The sequence below is a fragment of the Sinocyclocheilus rhinocerous genome, unplaced genomic scaffold, assembly GCF_001515625.1.
Source record: "Sinocyclocheilus rhinocerous isolate Xijiao unplaced genomic scaffold, SAMN03320098_v1.1 scaffold510, whole genome shotgun sequence".
In the NCBI taxonomy this organism is placed as follows: Eukaryota; Metazoa; Chordata; class Actinopteri; order Cypriniformes; family Cyprinidae; genus Sinocyclocheilus; species Sinocyclocheilus rhinocerous.
This window is the reverse complement of record NW_015653008.1, coordinates 391,541-408,199: the sequence shown is the minus strand read 5'-3', so window position 1 is coordinate 408,199 and position 16,659 is coordinate 391,541. Positions and strand designations below refer to the sequence as shown.

At 38.3% G+C, this 16,659-nt stretch overlaps 1 protein-coding gene across 1 annotated transcript in view; it reads right to left on the bottom strand.

The window, feature by feature from the left end:
• The window catches only part of LOC107715496 (vascular cell adhesion protein 1-like), a 17,391-nt gene extending 7,956 nt beyond the window's left edge, over nt 1-9,435 (bottom strand). The window contains exons 1-3 of the mRNA XM_016521651.1: nt 9,301-9,435; nt 6,497-6,757; nt 6,140-6,406 (exon numbers count right to left, since the gene is read on the bottom strand). Coding sequence (XP_016377137.1) covers nt 6,140-6,406; nt 6,497-6,521 — 292 coding nt within the window. The 5' untranslated portion in view covers nt 6,522-6,757; nt 9,301-9,435. The remainder of the gene's footprint in view (nt 1-6,139; nt 6,407-6,496; nt 6,758-9,300) is intronic.
• Between the last annotated feature and the right edge of the window lie 7,224 nt (nt 9,436-16,659).

Below are 16,659 nucleotides of genomic sequence, written 5' to 3'. Positions count from 1 at the left end.
TTTTTTGTCATGCAAAACAGCATTAAAATAGATCTACTGGTCTTTTTTAATTAATACACACCACAACACTATTTATATAACTCAAAATTAATACTTTATATTGCACTATAATTGAACGCAACGAGTAGAAAATGAGTCTGGAGTGAGTTCTGGACCAAGCAGGACAATTTAGCTCACTTGATCTCACTTTCCAGAAAAAAAAATATTTACAACATATTGAGTGTGAAGAACCATTAAATAGTCTAAAGAACCTTTCTGTGCTACAAAGAAAATTTGTGCAATGGAAAGGTTCTTTGGATATGGAAATAGAAAGGTTCTTCATGGAACCATACACCCTGCCAAAGAACCATTTAAGAACCTTTTTTTAAGAGTGTATGCACATGCGAATAGTGCAACCAGTGGTCACTTTGCTATCCCATAAGGCCACAGGAGCTGAGCAGTCATCAGATTTGAGAACTAAGAGCTAAAGAAATGAAGGTTGCTCATGATAAACTTGTTTAACAACACCCAAGTAAAGTATTTTTGTGGTTGTTGTTGATAGTTTTTATGTGCAAAGCAGGGTTATTATTGGCAACGAAGACCATTTATTTAAATTCTAAAATAAAATAAACAGTAGATGGAAAAACAAACCAAAAAAAATGTAAATGTTGCCTTGGCAACTGAAATATGTTTGGCACTAAAATAAGTTGAAATACTAAAATTGCTAATTGTAAATAAATACAATTTAAAAAGGGGTTTAAACAGGGTTGCTAGGTCTATGAAACAAAACCAGCCCACTTGCTATTTAAAATGAGCCCATAACTAGCCCATTTGCTTTTTTGCCGTAGTTTTCCCCTCTCCTCTTTGCCTAAATCGCATTCCGGGAAGTTGGGGGAGATCGCTTTAACCAGCGGACTAAAACTCAACCAGCAGCACTAGTGTAAATGTAGCCCAATTCCACGGTGACCGTGATTTCATCAAGTACAACATGTTCCTGGATCAACATCCTTGTTGATCCTGGAACAACATTCCTATCAACCAATCAGAATTGAGGGATAACTTTTCAGGAAATATCTGTTTTAGGCTTACAATCAGGGTTAGGTGCTTCTACACCCTTGTTAATTTCACACTGTTTTAGGAATAAATTATGGGTAGGGTTAGGTTTAGGGGTAGGGATTGGGTTAAGTCTATATTTTTGGACAGTTATGTTGATCCAGGATCAACAAAAGATCCAGGAGTCTTACTTGGCAAAATCACGGCGACCCAATTCCACAGTAAGACTGTAGACTTGGCAACACTGAAAATCGAGCTAAAAATAAAACTGAAATAAAAATAAATTAAACCAACATATTAATATTTAAATAAAAGCAAACATGAATGAAAAATGACTAAAATTCTAATAAAAACTGAAAATATAAAAACTAAACTAATTCACAATATTAACACAAACTGTAATAGTGTATAAATAAAATTAAATAATACAGGTCATGGCGTCGCTAGGCCATTTTTAGGGGGGCTATAGCCTAATTTTTTTGATTAGCTCCATAAACTGTACAACAAATTCGTGATCGCCTCGGTCCCCTTTAAATTTCATATTAAAACGGCGGCAGACTTCGATCGGCTCCTCAGTTACCAGCTATCTGGAAAGAAGTAGTGATTTCAATAAGAAAACCTGGTAAGGATGACTAATTAATTAGTAATTAGTAATCCTATTAGTTACAGACCAATAGCGCTCACATCCAATCTATGTAAAATCATGGAAAGGATGATAGCGGATAGACTGACTTATGTCCTTGAAAAAAGAGGATTACTGGCTAATTGTCAAAGTGGCTTTAGGAAGGGAAGAAGCACAATAGATTCTGTGGTGAGATTGGCGACTGAAATAAGAAAGGCGCAAGCAAATAGAGAGTCTGTAATTGCAGTATTTTTCGATATAGAAAAAGCCTACGACATGATGTGGAAGGAGGGGTTATTAATCAAACTAAGTAAGATAGGGGTTGAAGGAAGAATGTTTAACTGGATCAAAGATTTTCTGTTCGGAAGGAAAATACAAATAAGGATTGGGGCGGATTTATCAGATCAATACATAGTTGATAATGGCACACCACAAGGCAGTGTGATAAGCCCATTACTTTTCATTATTATGATTAATGACGTATTTGGAACAGTTCCAGAAGATATAGGAAGGTCTTTGTTCGCAGATGATGGGGCGCTATGGAAGAAAGGAAGGAATATGGAATATGTTACTAGGAAAATACAGGAAGCAATTGATATAGTGGTGTAGTGGGGCTATAATTGGGGGTTTAGGTTTTCTATAGAGAAGACTCAGTCAGTCTTCTTTACCAGAAAAATAATTCAGGAAGGACTAATCCTATTAGTTACAGACCAATAGCGCTCACATCCAATCTATGTAAAATCATGGAAAGGATGATAGCGGATAGACTGACTTATGTCCTTGAAAAAAGAGGATTACTGGCTAATTGTCAAAGTGGCTTTAGGAAGGGAAGAAGCACAATAGATTCTGTGGTGAGATTGGCGACTGAAATAAGAAAGGCGCAAGCAAATAGAGAGTCTGTAATTGGAGTATTTTTCGATATACAAGCCTACGACATGATGTGGAAGGAGGGGTTATTAATCAAACTAAGTAAAATAGGGGTTGAAGGAAGAATGTTTAACTGGATCAAAGATTTTCTGTTTGGAAGGAAAATATAAATAAGGATTGGGGCAGATTTATCAGATCAATACATAGTTGATAATGGCACACCACAAGGCAGTGTGATAAGTCCATTACTTTTCATTATTTTGATTAATGACGTATTTGGAACAGTTCCAGAAGATATAGGAAGGTCTTTGTTTGCAGATGACGGGGCGCTGTGGAAGAGAGGAAGGAATATGGAATATTTTACCAGGGAAATACAGGAAGCAATTGATATAGTGGTGGAGTGGGGCTATAATTGGGGGTTTAGGTTTTCCATAGAGAAGACTCAGTCAGTCTTCTTTACCAGAAAAAGAATTCAGGAAGGAATAAAGTTAAGAATGTATGGGAGAGATTTAGAGAAAGTTGGAACTTTTCATTTCATGGAATTAATTTGGATTCACGATTGACATTTGCAGATCATATCAGGAGAATGGAGGAAAAGTGCAAAAGAGTAATACATTTAATGAGATGTTTGAGGGGAAAAGAATGGGGTACAAGTAGATTATCAAAGTTAAGAATGTATGGGAGAGATTTAGAGAAAGTTGGAACTTTTAAATTCCTTGGAATTAATTTGGATTCACGTTTGACATTTGCAGATCATATCAGGAGAATGGAAGAAAAGTGCAAAAGAGTAATAAATGTAATGAGATGTTTGAGGGGAAAAGAATGGGGTGCAAGTAGATTATCAATGAAGAGAATATATGTGTCTCTAATTCGATCGGTGTTAGATTATGGGTGTGTGGTTTTTGGTTCTGCAGCTCAATCTCTGTTAAAAAAGCTTACTGTAATCCAGGCACAGGCCTTGAGGTTGTGTTGTGGAGCTTTTAAAACTACCCCAATGTCAGCATTACAGGTAGAAATAAGAGAATATCCTTTAGATTTAAGAAGGAAGCAGTTGATGGTAAATCATTTGGCAGGTTTACAAGGGCATAATTATTCACATCCTACAATGCAATGTTACAGGAGAGCTGGGAATATGGGAAAAGGCTAAATGAGAACTTTGGTAGGATTGGAAATGACACAGCTAAAGAATTAGGAGTTTTTAATTTGAGGAAAAATTGCACTGTAGTTTATCCAGAAACGGCTCCCTAGAAGTTAGTTTGGCCTGAGGCAGACTGGTTTGTGTTAGAGGAAAAAAGGAGGGCAAAGGAAGGTATAAATCAAAAAATAGTCTTCAACAATCAGATGGCGGAAAAGTATAATTATTACATACAGGTTTATACAGATGGTGCCAAGGAACCAGAGACGGAAGTAACAGGATTGAGTGTGGTGGTTCCAAGTAAAGGAATTGGAATTAATAGAAGAACACCTAATATGTTAGGGGTTTATACAGTGGAAATGCTGGCAATATTAATCGCTGTACGATGGGTGGAAAAGACAGGGCAGCATAACGTTTTGGTTTGTTCAGATTCATCATCAGTTTTAGCAAGTATAAGGTCATTCTATTCAAAAAGTCGGCAAGATATACTGTTTGAAGTCCTACAGTCAGTGACAAGAATATCTAATCAAGGAAGGCAGATAACATTTTTATGGGTACCAGGACATGTAGGGATAAGCGGAAATTAAATGGCAGATAAATTAGCTAAAACAGCGTTAAAAAAGGAAACATAGAAATGCAAGTAAGTATCATTAAAGCAGAGGTTAAAACTGTGATATGGAAGACAATGAATCAAATGTGGCAAGAGAGGTGGGATAGAGATGGCATTTATATCAAACCCAGAGGGAGGTTAAATGTTCAGTGATTGGAAGTGGAAATTGCAGAGAGGAAACAGCCTAAGATGTTAGGGGTTTATATAGTGGAAATGCTGGCAATATTAATCGCTGTACGATGGGTGGAAAAGACAGGGCAGGATAAAGTTTTGGTTTGTTCAGATTCATCATCAGTTTTAGCTTGTACAAGGTCATTCTATTCAAAAAGTCGACAAGATATACTGTTTGAAGTCCTACAGTCAGTGACAAGAATATCTAATCAAGGAAGGCAGATAACATTTTTATGGGTACCAGGACATGTAGGGATAAGGGGAAATGAAATGGCAGATAAATTAGCTAAAACGGCGTTAACAAAAGGAAACATAGAAATGCAAGTAAGTATCAGTAAAGCAGAGGTTAAAAGTGTGATATGGAAGACAATAAATCAAATGTGGCAAGAGAGGTGGGATAGAGAGGGGAAAGGAAGGCATTTATATCAAATCCAGAGGGATGTTAAATGTTCAGTGATTGGTAGTGGAAATCGCAGAGAGGAAACAGTCATATCTAGGTTAAGATTGGGACATTGTTTATTAAATAAAACACTCAAGTTAATAGGAAAACATGATACTGGATTGTGTGAGGTTTGCCAGGAAGAGGAGTCAGTGGAGCATGTGGTCTTGAGGTGCAGCAGGTATGAGGTTCAGAGAGAGTTGATGAGGAATAAGTTGAGAGAGATAGAGGTTCAGGACATGACATTAAAAGGGCTGTTGAGCACACAACATAGGGCACACACCAGACTTCTTATGGATTTCTTAAGGGACACAGGGGTTTTTAATAGAGTATGAAGAGTTATAGGAGTAGTGAGGAAGGTTAAAATTATTATTATTATATAGTAGAATAAGGATGAAGTGTGTGGATTTGTATGCTTGTGGGAGAAGGAGGGAATTGGGTGAATTAGTCTGTAAACCTATTATCTGATTCACACTCCGAAGCAGACGGTGGAGGTAATGCACCAATTACGCTGGATGCCAACCGCCGTTAAACATTAAAAAGAAGAAGAAGAATATCGGCTAGTCCACGTCTTTCAGCGCATTCTTTTTCAATCCGCAGACCGCTGCGGCTCAGAGCGAGAAACAGAGGAGGTGTGTGTTTATCGATAGATTGTTATAATATTTGCATCTGCGCAGTTCTTTGTCATTAATACAGTTTACAAAATATCATGGGGGAGCAATCGGTTCCCCATGTACTGTAGCCTAAGTTTTCGCAGTGTTCACCCCTCATCACACCACAGCTGGTTCCTCTAGTGAAAATGAAGCACATGAACGCATACTTTATAAAACGATCATGTTGCCATTTTCATTTGAAAATTTAACATTCAATGCAATACATATTCCAGTGCATGTGGCAAAGAAGTTTGCATACTTGAGCTAAGGAAAGAGGGTTGTACTAGAACAGTAAACAGTAAAATGTTGTGTTTGTACAGTAAAGTGTGTGTGTGTGAGAGATATGTGTATTTGGCTTATTCAGTTATACCTATCTATGCAATACAGTAGAATACTGCAATAAGTTTAGTATACAACCCCTATTAGTCAAACATTTACACACACACACACACACACACACACACACACACACATATATATATATATATATATATATATATGTAGGCTATATACCCTCATTGGTAAATGAAAATCCTAGAATCGCCCCTGATACAAGTGCCCCATGCAATAAAATTTCCTAAGCATGATCTCCAGAATGTTATAAATTCACCTTGGACTGTAATGTTGATTGTGCTTCTCTCAATGCCAAAGCCATTTTTTGCTTCACAGATGTAAATCCCTGCATCAGTTATTTGGATTGATGAGATGTTTAAAAGCACAGCTGATTCGTTCGGATCTCCTGTCGCAATGCTCTGGGACTGTCTGTACAGTTTCAGTTCTGCTGGCCCGTCATCTGAAGAACAGAATATGCTTATGCTCTCTCCTTCTTTGGGCTCTTCTCTATGGCTTAACTGGATTTTGGGGATGTTTGGAGGACCTGCATTTAAAAAAAAAAGTTTAAAGATCATGGCCAGGTTTAAATTGATTAGACAAGACAGTTGATTTCATCATGAGTTAATTTACCCACCTACAACAGTGACTTTTACTCTCATTTGCTGGCTTCCCACGTCATTACTAACGTTACAACGATACCAACCTGCCTGAGACCAGGAAGCATTATTTATTATCAACTTGTGGTTCTGACTCTGGAGTTCAGGCTCAGTCTCCCCTAGTTTCCACCAAAAGATTGTTGGTTTGGGGTTTCCGTCTGCATGACATGTTATCTCCAAACGTTCGCCAAGCTTTACCGAGGTATTATTACTGGAAACTGTTATAGTCCCTGGACCATCTGGGAATAAAATGTAGAGTTTTCATTGATGACACATGAAAAGTGATTTAAAGGGGTCATGAACTGAGAAACCAAAATTCGCTAGACATGTAAGGCATACTTTTCCAAGAGGTCATTGTACTATAAGGTGACCAGATGTGCCACTTCCCAGGGACACGTTCTGCACAGGATTTCTAAATTGCCTAAAATAACCAGGTGTTGGTTGTTTTTGCTGTGCCGATCGCTGTATGACAGTAAAGTACCACGAGAGATAGAGAGCAGAGCAGATAGCTCCATGCTTTCTAATCACTCTCAACGGTACTTTGATGTCATACAACAATCGATCGCCGCAGTGCAAACAACCAACACCTGGTTATTTTAGGCAATTTTGAAATCCTGTACAGAACGTGTCCCCGGGAAGTCTGTACTATAAAAACAACCTGTAAATTTCAGAACTCAAAACTTTCTTTTTTTTGTCTAAAAATGGCTTATAATGAAGCCAGTCTGCCAAAACGGCAGCTTGAGGAATGTACCATTCTATGATGTAATAGTGTGGATAAGTACCTGCTCCACAGAAGAAGATCAACGCCTGCTTCTACATCACTGCCTGTTTAGCCCCGCCCACCAATTCATGCATGTAGTGTAAATAACATGAGAGGCGAATGCAGGTCTACGCAGAAACCTGCATTCGCCGGAATGATAAATGATAAAAGCACACCTGTTGTTGTTCCATCATAGCTGGTACAAGTGCAAATAGCAAACAAACAGACAAAAGAAAAACGGCAGTGTTATTATTGTCATAAAGTGGGTCACGTAATTTCAAATAGTTTAGCGTTGGAACGTAAACAACTTCTTCTGTTTCTGTTCTTCACAGCAGAAACCTGTTGCTTTGGTAAAAACTATCTCTAAGGATATGAGAGAAATGGGAGTTTTGCCTGATAGTATATATGACCCATTTTTGTTGAAGCATTTGGTATGCATTTATATGCTCTGATACCTTACCCTTTTCTGATCAGTCATATTTGGGATCTAGTATATTAGCTCAGGGCATTAGTATGGATGTTGTGACGGTACCTTTGCATTGCATACATTTGCAGTCTGATCTAATCACTCGATTTGTGAACATGGGGGTGCATCCTGCGCTCCCAGTTCCAGGGGTGTCCTTTATTTTAGGAAATCATTTGGCTGAGGAAAGGGTTTTACCTGCTTTAGATGTTGATCATCCCATTTCATCTTCTGAAACAGATGAACTAGTTCAGAATTGCCCTGAAGTTTTCCCCGCTTGTGTCTTTACTTGTGCTCAGGCAAAGGAAAGGAATGATGAGATTGTATTGAATGATACTATTTTGTGTGTAGGGAGGAGACTGGAGAAGATGCAGCGCTGAGTGTTTCTGCTCATAAAGACTCTGAAGTTATGAATGTTCATGTCCCTTTGTCTCTGCCTGTTACTCGTGAGAAAATTGCGGAGGCTCAGAGAGAGGATAAATCCTTGGTTAAATGTTTTGCTGTGGGCAGAGATGGCAAAGGTGCTTATTATACTGTAGAAGATGGCTTGCTGATACAAAAATGGCAGCCGAAAGTTAGTGCAAGCGACGAGGGTTCAACAGTATATCAAGTATTAATTCCCTCAGCTTACTGAGTTCATGTACTTTCTCTTGCTCAGTGGCATGCACAAGACACCTGGAGGGGCAGGGGAGAAATGGCGTTTTCGAGGGCACAATCGTGGTCTGGGGGCAACTAGACCAGACCGAAAGGGCACATTAGCATTGGCGATAAACGGGGCAGGTGCTACGAGCCAGCCACCCTATACCAACCCTGCACACCACTGCTCTTGCTCAAGATCCATTTTTATCTGGACATTTAGGGGTTACCAAAACGTATAACCACGTTTTGCACCATTTGTTTTTTTTTGGCCTGGACTTAAGAAAGATGTAGCAAATTATTGCCGTACAAGTTATATCTGTCAATATATGGGGAATCCAAATGAGGTTATTTCCCCAGCTCCACTCATACCAATTCCAGCATTGGGTGAGCTGTTTGAGCATGTGATTGTCGATTGCATGGGACCTCTACTTAAGATGAAATCTGTTAATCAGTTTATTCTTATTATCATGTGTACCACCACTCGTTATCCAGAAGCTATACCCTTGTGTAAAATTGCTGCCAAGTCTGTAATTAAGTCTGTTGTCAACATAGAGGAGAAACAATAATGTACAGTATGTGGAAAATAATGTGTTTTTTTAACCTTAAACCGCATAAACACATTTCATTACACCAAATACACAAAATAATGTTCTTTTTAGCAACATCATATGACCCCTTTAAAAGGTTAGTTCACCTAAAATTGAAATTCTGCTACCATTTACACACCCTCAAGTTGTTTTAAACCCATTTGAGTTTCTTTCTTCATTTATGTTTGACAAGTAAGAAACTTAAAAGAATTTTGAAACAAATTGAGGGTGAGTAAATGATGACAGAATTTTTGGGTGAAATATCCCTTTAACTGGTATTGAACCCAGAATATTCCTTTAATAAACGTTGGAGTGCATTACCCAACAACTTACATTCAGCAGTTGTTGTTCTCTCCCGATGGTTGAGATTGAGTTTCAGTGTTGCCTTGCAACTAATATTCTTGCCCAGATCATCGACAGAAGGTGTATAATTGAACACAGAGGAATAATTCTTAACATGGTCTAAAATTGGTTAAAATTGGTTAACCCTTCCTCACGGAGGGTCTTATCTCCACGAAGCCACTCAATCTGAAACTTGTCCAAAGGGTAAATGTTGTGGACTGTGCAGATAAGCTTCTGTTCTTGGTTTGCTATCAAACTCTTTATTTTGGGCAGTATGGGATCTTCTGGAAATGCTGCAGAAAACACACTTCATCATAACAGCATCCAAATCATTTACACAATAAATGCTGTAATGGTTTACTTTTTTCACACTCTGTTTAGATCATCATAGCTTTAAACCTAATAAATAATAATAATAATAATATCCTAAATATAATTACCATAGAGACAGTGTTATTGTTAGTTTTAAGGAAACATCATCATTAATGTTTACGAAAACTGCATCATCATCGGTTTGACAACACGTTCTGCAAATACTCACAAACGAACCTGGCTGGGACATGATGATTCCTTAGCTTTTTGGATATTATTAGCCGAAATAAGCAGGTGAAATACACAATTACTATAACTCTGAAACTTTATGTAAGCTGGCTAACTTAATTTCACAACTTGTTGCAGTCCCCTTGAATCATTTACGCTGTGGTCTGTGCTGCTTGCAACGCTTTTTTTGTTGGTCGTGTTGTGAGTGTTTGCAGCACACGTGTTCTCAAATTAATGTAGGTGTTTTCTTAATTTTTTTGTAAGTTAAATTTCTTTCATTTTCAAATTCTCTTTCACTATCATTTACTTTATGTCCCAGATGAATATGACTTTCTTTCTTCAGGAGAACACAGAGATTTTAGAAAAATAATCCATATTTTCCAATCCATATAATGCAAGTAGATGTACCCCTCAAAGTGGATTATATGCACTGAGAGTTCTTTACCACTTGCGCATAAAGATAAGCTAGCACATAAACGTCATTTGATGTTGTGGTAATAGGTAGAGACTCTTGAAACCCTCACAGAAACCTCTCCTGCCTTGTTTTTGTCAGAAACTGAGAAACAAAATAATTGTTAACACCATAAATAATGATAGCAGCATTAACATGCAGTTTCATGTTATTTAACAACACACATGCCAAGCCTGGTAATCCCAGGAGAGTACCTACACACGTAGTTGTACTTTTTAAATGCTGACACTAAACACTATCGTAACTGCTCAGGCTAACATTAGCTAGCTATCTCATAAACAACGTCAATGGTATTCTTGATAATCGTTAACTTATCTTCATAGTCATGAACACATTTTTTAAACACTATTTTAAAGCCTTTAAATTTCTCAGCTATTTCTTCAGCTGTGCAGTGAAATTCACTTTAAAGAATCACTTTTCATTCATGAAGCTGACATTAAAAAATGTGCCAAAAATGTGTCTCCTGGTGGAAAACAAAGACTTTTAAGATGAAAATGACACGAAATTACCATTGTAACCAGTAGATGGCAGCAGAAGATCAATCATTAGCTCAGGTGCCATTTCAACTAGCTTCTAAAAAAAGCACGTCTTGCTTTTGGATTTATTAGAAAATTACTACCGTATTGTCCCGAATATAAGACGATATTTTTTTCTTGGAAATACATCTGAAAAAACGCGGTCGTCTTATATTCAGGGTCTAGACTTTGACATGTCAATAATACACCCACAACAATAGGTGGCGCCAAATACGCATAAAACGAGTGTGCCATGAAATACGTAATGTAATGCATGTTGTAAAGATCGCGAGTAAAAACAAAAGAAGCAGAAAACCTTACAGCTGCACGAGTCGTGACTGTCACGTTAGCCTGATGGCACCAAACTCCCTTTGTGATTTTAAAATGTAAGACAGTACCCAGATTTGAAGACTACAGTAAGATTTAACTTCTACTGTTAATAAGATTTTGGTAGGCTACTATTAGATGGATAGCCTAAATGTCCTAATTCAGATGGGCTACCTGTTTTTTTTTTTTTTTAATGGTATATCAAAAAGTGTATATTTTTTAAATGTGATTGTTGGTACATTTTACCAGTTTTTACCATACTTTCAAAACAAAAATTAAAATAGGAAAAATATGCAATATGAAAATAATTGAAGACAAAATGTGTTTTACTGAGAAAAAACAAGATTTGGTTTTTAAAAAGCCTTTTTCCAAAAGGTACATCTGGAAAAGGGGGGGGTCGTCTTATAATCAGGGTTGTCTTATATTTGGGCCAATACGGTATTATAAGAAACTTTAGTCTCTTACTGTACTGAAGTATGAAATGCAAGTGCAGGAAGTCACAAAGTCTCATGTCATTTAAAAAATAATAAGCCCAGACACCAACAACCTAGAAGAGTTATTTAAAAGATGAGTTAAAAGATGGCGCCTGTGTACGTGGAGAGCCGTCTACTGATCTCGGCTATGTTTATTGGTTGTTTTTATGTGCCCCTGCTGTCCCCTGCTCACAACCTGGATTTTCTGTTTATCACCGAGACCTGGGTGAAGGTAGGGGACCTCAGTCCATATTCTGAACTTGTTCCAGCCAACTATAACTTTTACAATGCTCCGCGATCATCAGGCAGAGGCGGCGGGCTAGCTATCATTGCTAAAGATTCATATCTTCTGCCACCTTCACGAGTTTTGAAGCTCAGATTTTACTTCTGAACTGGTCTGAACCTGTGGTCTTAGCTCTGATCTATCGGCCACCACATCTAATCAAAGACTTAATAGTAGAGTTTTCAGAGTTTGTAGGGGATTTGATCACTAAATACGATCGCATCCTTATTTTAGGTGACTTTAATGTCCATGTATGTTGCCCCTCTAAGCAGCTAACTTCTGAGTTTTTAAACATCATTGACTCTTTTAACCTGCTGCAGTGGGTTAATCATCCTACACATACACATGGACACATTTTGGACCTAATTTTGTCACATGGTCTATCTATCACTGACGCTGAAGTTGTTGATTCTGTTATCTCTGATCATTTTCCAGTTTTATTTAAATTGTCCCTCCCACTGCCTTCTCTTACACCTGCCTCTGATGGTACGCAAGCCCGTGAATATTTGCCTCATTTTTGTGAGGATTTTGTCAAGCTCTATAATGAGGTCAACCCTCTTTTATCATTAGAGTCTCTATTACCTGATCTTGATGCTGAAAATAATTTTATCGTTTTAAATACTGCATGGACAGATATTTTAAACTTTACAGCTCCTTTTAAGCTCTTTAAGCCAAAATCTACATCTAAATCTGAGCCATGGGTTGATCATAGTATTCGTTCCTTGAGACAGGTATGCAGGAAAGCAGAAAGGAAGTGGAAAAAGGACAATTTACAGATTTCTTATGAGATCTTAAAGAATTGCCTATCGTCATATCAGAATGCCTTAAGAAAGCCAAGGCTTCCTATTTTTCTAAACTGATTGAGAAACATCACCACACCCCAAAATCTCTTTTTTCTGTTATCAACTCCGTTCTAACCCCCCCTGTAAATTCTCTTCACTACCCGTCTTTGGCACTTTATGAGGATTTCTCTAGTTATTTTGGCAATAAAGCTTCAAGTTTGAGGGCCCAGTTTCTGGTCTCCGATCAGGAAATACCAACAGAGATGACTTCACCTGTCTTGTGGACTTTAAATCCTGTCTCTCTACATTCTGTAAAGGAAGTAATGCTTAAACTTAAACTCTCCTTTAGTTTGCATGACACTATACATCCTTACTATTTGAGACAAATATTTGACACTGTCGGCTCTGGGCTCTGGCTCTGGGCTATTTAACAAATCTTTGCTTGAAGGAGCTGTACTTTCTAGTTTGAAAATGGCCTCGCTTACACCTGTACTAAAGAAACCCTCACTTGATGCCTCTATTTCATCAAATTTCTGTCCGATCTCCATTTTGCCATTTATTTCCAAGATATTGGAAAAAAAATTGTTTTTACACAACTCCAGATCTTCCTGACTGACAATCATATTCTTGAGAAGTTTCAGTCTGTGTTTATATCACTGCACAGCACAGAAACCGCTCTTGTAAGAGTTCTTAATGATATTTATATGGCAACAGATTCGGGGGACTCGGTCCTTTTAGTAATGTTAGACCTGTCCTCTGCTTTTGATACGAGTCGATCATGCGATCCTTATCTCTCGGCTGGAGTGTTGCATTGGGCTAGGGGGGGCTATTTTAAGTTGGTTTAAATCTTTTCTATCCAATAGACATTTCTCTGTAAAAAAATAGGACGTTTCTCTTCTTCTCTTCGCAGTCTATCCTGTGGTGTGCCTCAAGGCTCTGTTTTAGCTCCTGTCCTTTTTTCTCTCTATCTTCTCCCTTTGGGTTCCATTTTTAGGAAACATAATGTTTCATTTCATTGCTATGCCAATGATATGCAAATCTATATGCCTGTGTCTAGGAAAAATAAGAGTGCTCTAGGCAACCTAACAGCATGTCTTGAGGATGTGAAAGCTTGGCTTGCCAAGAATTTTCTTTTTCTGAACTCAGACAAAACAGAAGTCATTGTTTTTGACCCCTCAGAATTCAGGCCAAGAAATCACCTTGACCTTGAATCTTTAAATCAATTCATCTCGCCCCAAGTACGGAATCTAGGTGTGATGGTAGATAGTTGCCTCAGCTTTGACAAGCAGATTAGCGTGGTCATTGGGTCCAGCTTTTTCTTTCTTTTGGCGCTTTTCCACTGCGTGGTACGACTTGGCTCGGTACGGCTCAGTACGGCACGGCACGGCTCGGTTTGCGTTTCCACTGCAGTTCAGTACCGCTTTAGAGTGGGCGGGATTATTCACATGTCGTTATAGTTGCGTCACCTCTACTGCCGCGACTCCTAAAAAACTTTTTCATTCCGCGTCGCCCCATCAAGCTCTCGCTGGATCCGCTCCTCTGCTATCAACGAGAGGAACGTCTGTACTTCCTCAACATTACACGTCACGTTTTGGTAACGGTACGGTTCGCTTGGAACCCCAACCGAGGTGGTACTAAAAAAAGTACCAGGTACTGTACCCAGTGGAAAACCCCCCAAAAGTGATCCGTCCCGAGCCGTACCGTGCCGTACCATACAGTGGAAAAGCGCCATTTGTTCTCTATCGAAAATCAAATCCTTTCTTCCTAAGCGCTCCTTGGAGTTTGCTATCCATGCTCTTATTACCTCTCGCCTGGATTATTGCAATTTCCTCTATTTTGGTATATCTAAGTCCCAAACGGAACGCTTACAGGTCGTTCAAAATGCTGCGGCGAGATTCCTGAAGGGAAAGAGGACATTTGATCACGCTACCCCCCTTCTGAGATCCCTTCACTGGCTTCCGATTAATTTTAGAATTGAGTTTAAAATTGTATTACTGGTGTATAAATCATTAAATGACTTAGCACCTTCTTACTTGTCCGATCTACTTCACCTGTACTCTCCCACCAGAGGCCTTAGATCCAAAGATAAACTCCTCCTTCAGATATCCAAAACCCGGCTAAAATCGAGGGGTAACCGAGCCTTTGAGGTGGCCGGCCCGACACTGTGGAACAAGCTCCCACTCTATATTAGATAGGCTTCCACTTTGTCTGAGTTCAAGTCATGTCTCAAAACTTATTTATTCTCTGTTGCTTTTAGTAGTTCACTTGTTAACTACAAATTAAATAAGTTAGGCCTAATTATTAATGATATAACAATTAAATAATGCATTAAGTAAGCGTTTAAGTATTTTCAGATTTAAAGTGCCCCTATTATGGATTTTTGCAAATTACCTTTCATGCAGTGTGTAACACAACTCTAAATGAATGAAAACATCCTGTAAAGTTTTAAATCTGAAAGTGCACCATGCATAAAGTTATTGTCTCTCAAAAGAAAGAGTAGACTGAATCATTGAAACGAGTCGTTTTTAAAACGAATCCCAAGCCGTTTCATGTTGACGTAAGCATGAAACATTAGCATATTGCCCGCCCACTTGTTGGCGCGCAGACCTGGGAAAACTTGCTTTTCGTGTTGGTCTGAATAAAAATGCTAATTCATTCTTTGCCACTAGGTGCCGCTTTTGGAGCGGTAAAAATAGCTGTTTCCCCGGTAATGGCTTTACACAAAGCAGCACTGTGCTTTATCAGGCTTTAGGAAGGAAGATTGGGTTGTTGATGTTTCTCTGCCATTCTCGCTCTGTCTGCACAGCGTGCGTGAACGCGCTGATGACGTATCCTGTCTGCGCGAACCGGGTGCGCAGAGGTATACTCATACATACGTTGACAGGCAGGTAGGAAAGCCAATTAAAACGCTCGGACCGAGCATTTTGATTGGATGAACATTTCTTGGTCCTACGCCTTCCACAGAATATATAAATACAGATAAATACATTTAGACCACTTAACTTAATGATTGCTATCGGGATGTGAAGAGACTTTCAACCAGCATAACAAAAAATGTTTCTGAATACAATCACCTATTGCACCTTTAATGCAAAGCTCTATTTTGACATCGGTTTGTCCGATGTTTTGTTTCTTCCATCGCTACAGTTATCACTGTCAATCACAGCAATGACAATTTAGTAGATTCACTCGCGGAATTATTTACACTCGTGTTTGTTATTCCTGAAACGGTACAAGTGGACGTTTGGTCTTCTTTGACAAACCAAATTTTTCTTCAGATTGTGAAGAGAAACCGAGCAAAGGGTGCTCCCTTTATAGCGCAACTGATTTTGACAGTTGACCGGAAATGACTGAGCTGGCTTATATAAAACCAGGAAGTAACCGTGCATTGACGCTTCAAAAACCATGCAAAATGAACACAGTAATCCATATACCCTAACTGATGAATAAATGTCTTCTGAAGCAAAACAATAGGTGTGTGAGAGAAAAATACTAATATTTAAAACTTTTAAACTTTTACTTTCGGCCAGCTGTCAAATGTGCATTCGCTTGACATGAGCGTTAGCAGACTCTGTAAGTGTGTTGTGAAACTTGCATGAGAAGTCATGTGGAAGCACAGAGTACCGTCACTTACCGTGCGAGTTTCACAAAAGCTTTGATTTTTGGATTGTTTTCGTAAAAATCTCCATTTGTGTTCTACATTAGAAAGTCATACAGTTGTGCTCAATTATTCATACCCTTGGTAAATACGATCAAAGAAGGCTGTGAAAATAAATCTGCATTGTTTATCCGTTTGATCTTTCATTCAAAAATCTAACCTTTAACTGAAGTAAAAATATATATTTTTTTTTTTTCTCTAATACACAATGACTACAATTATTTGTAGCCCTAGAAATCCTTATAAGTAAAATATATCTTTATATGTATATTCCCATTAATATTTGCATTTTTTTTTTAT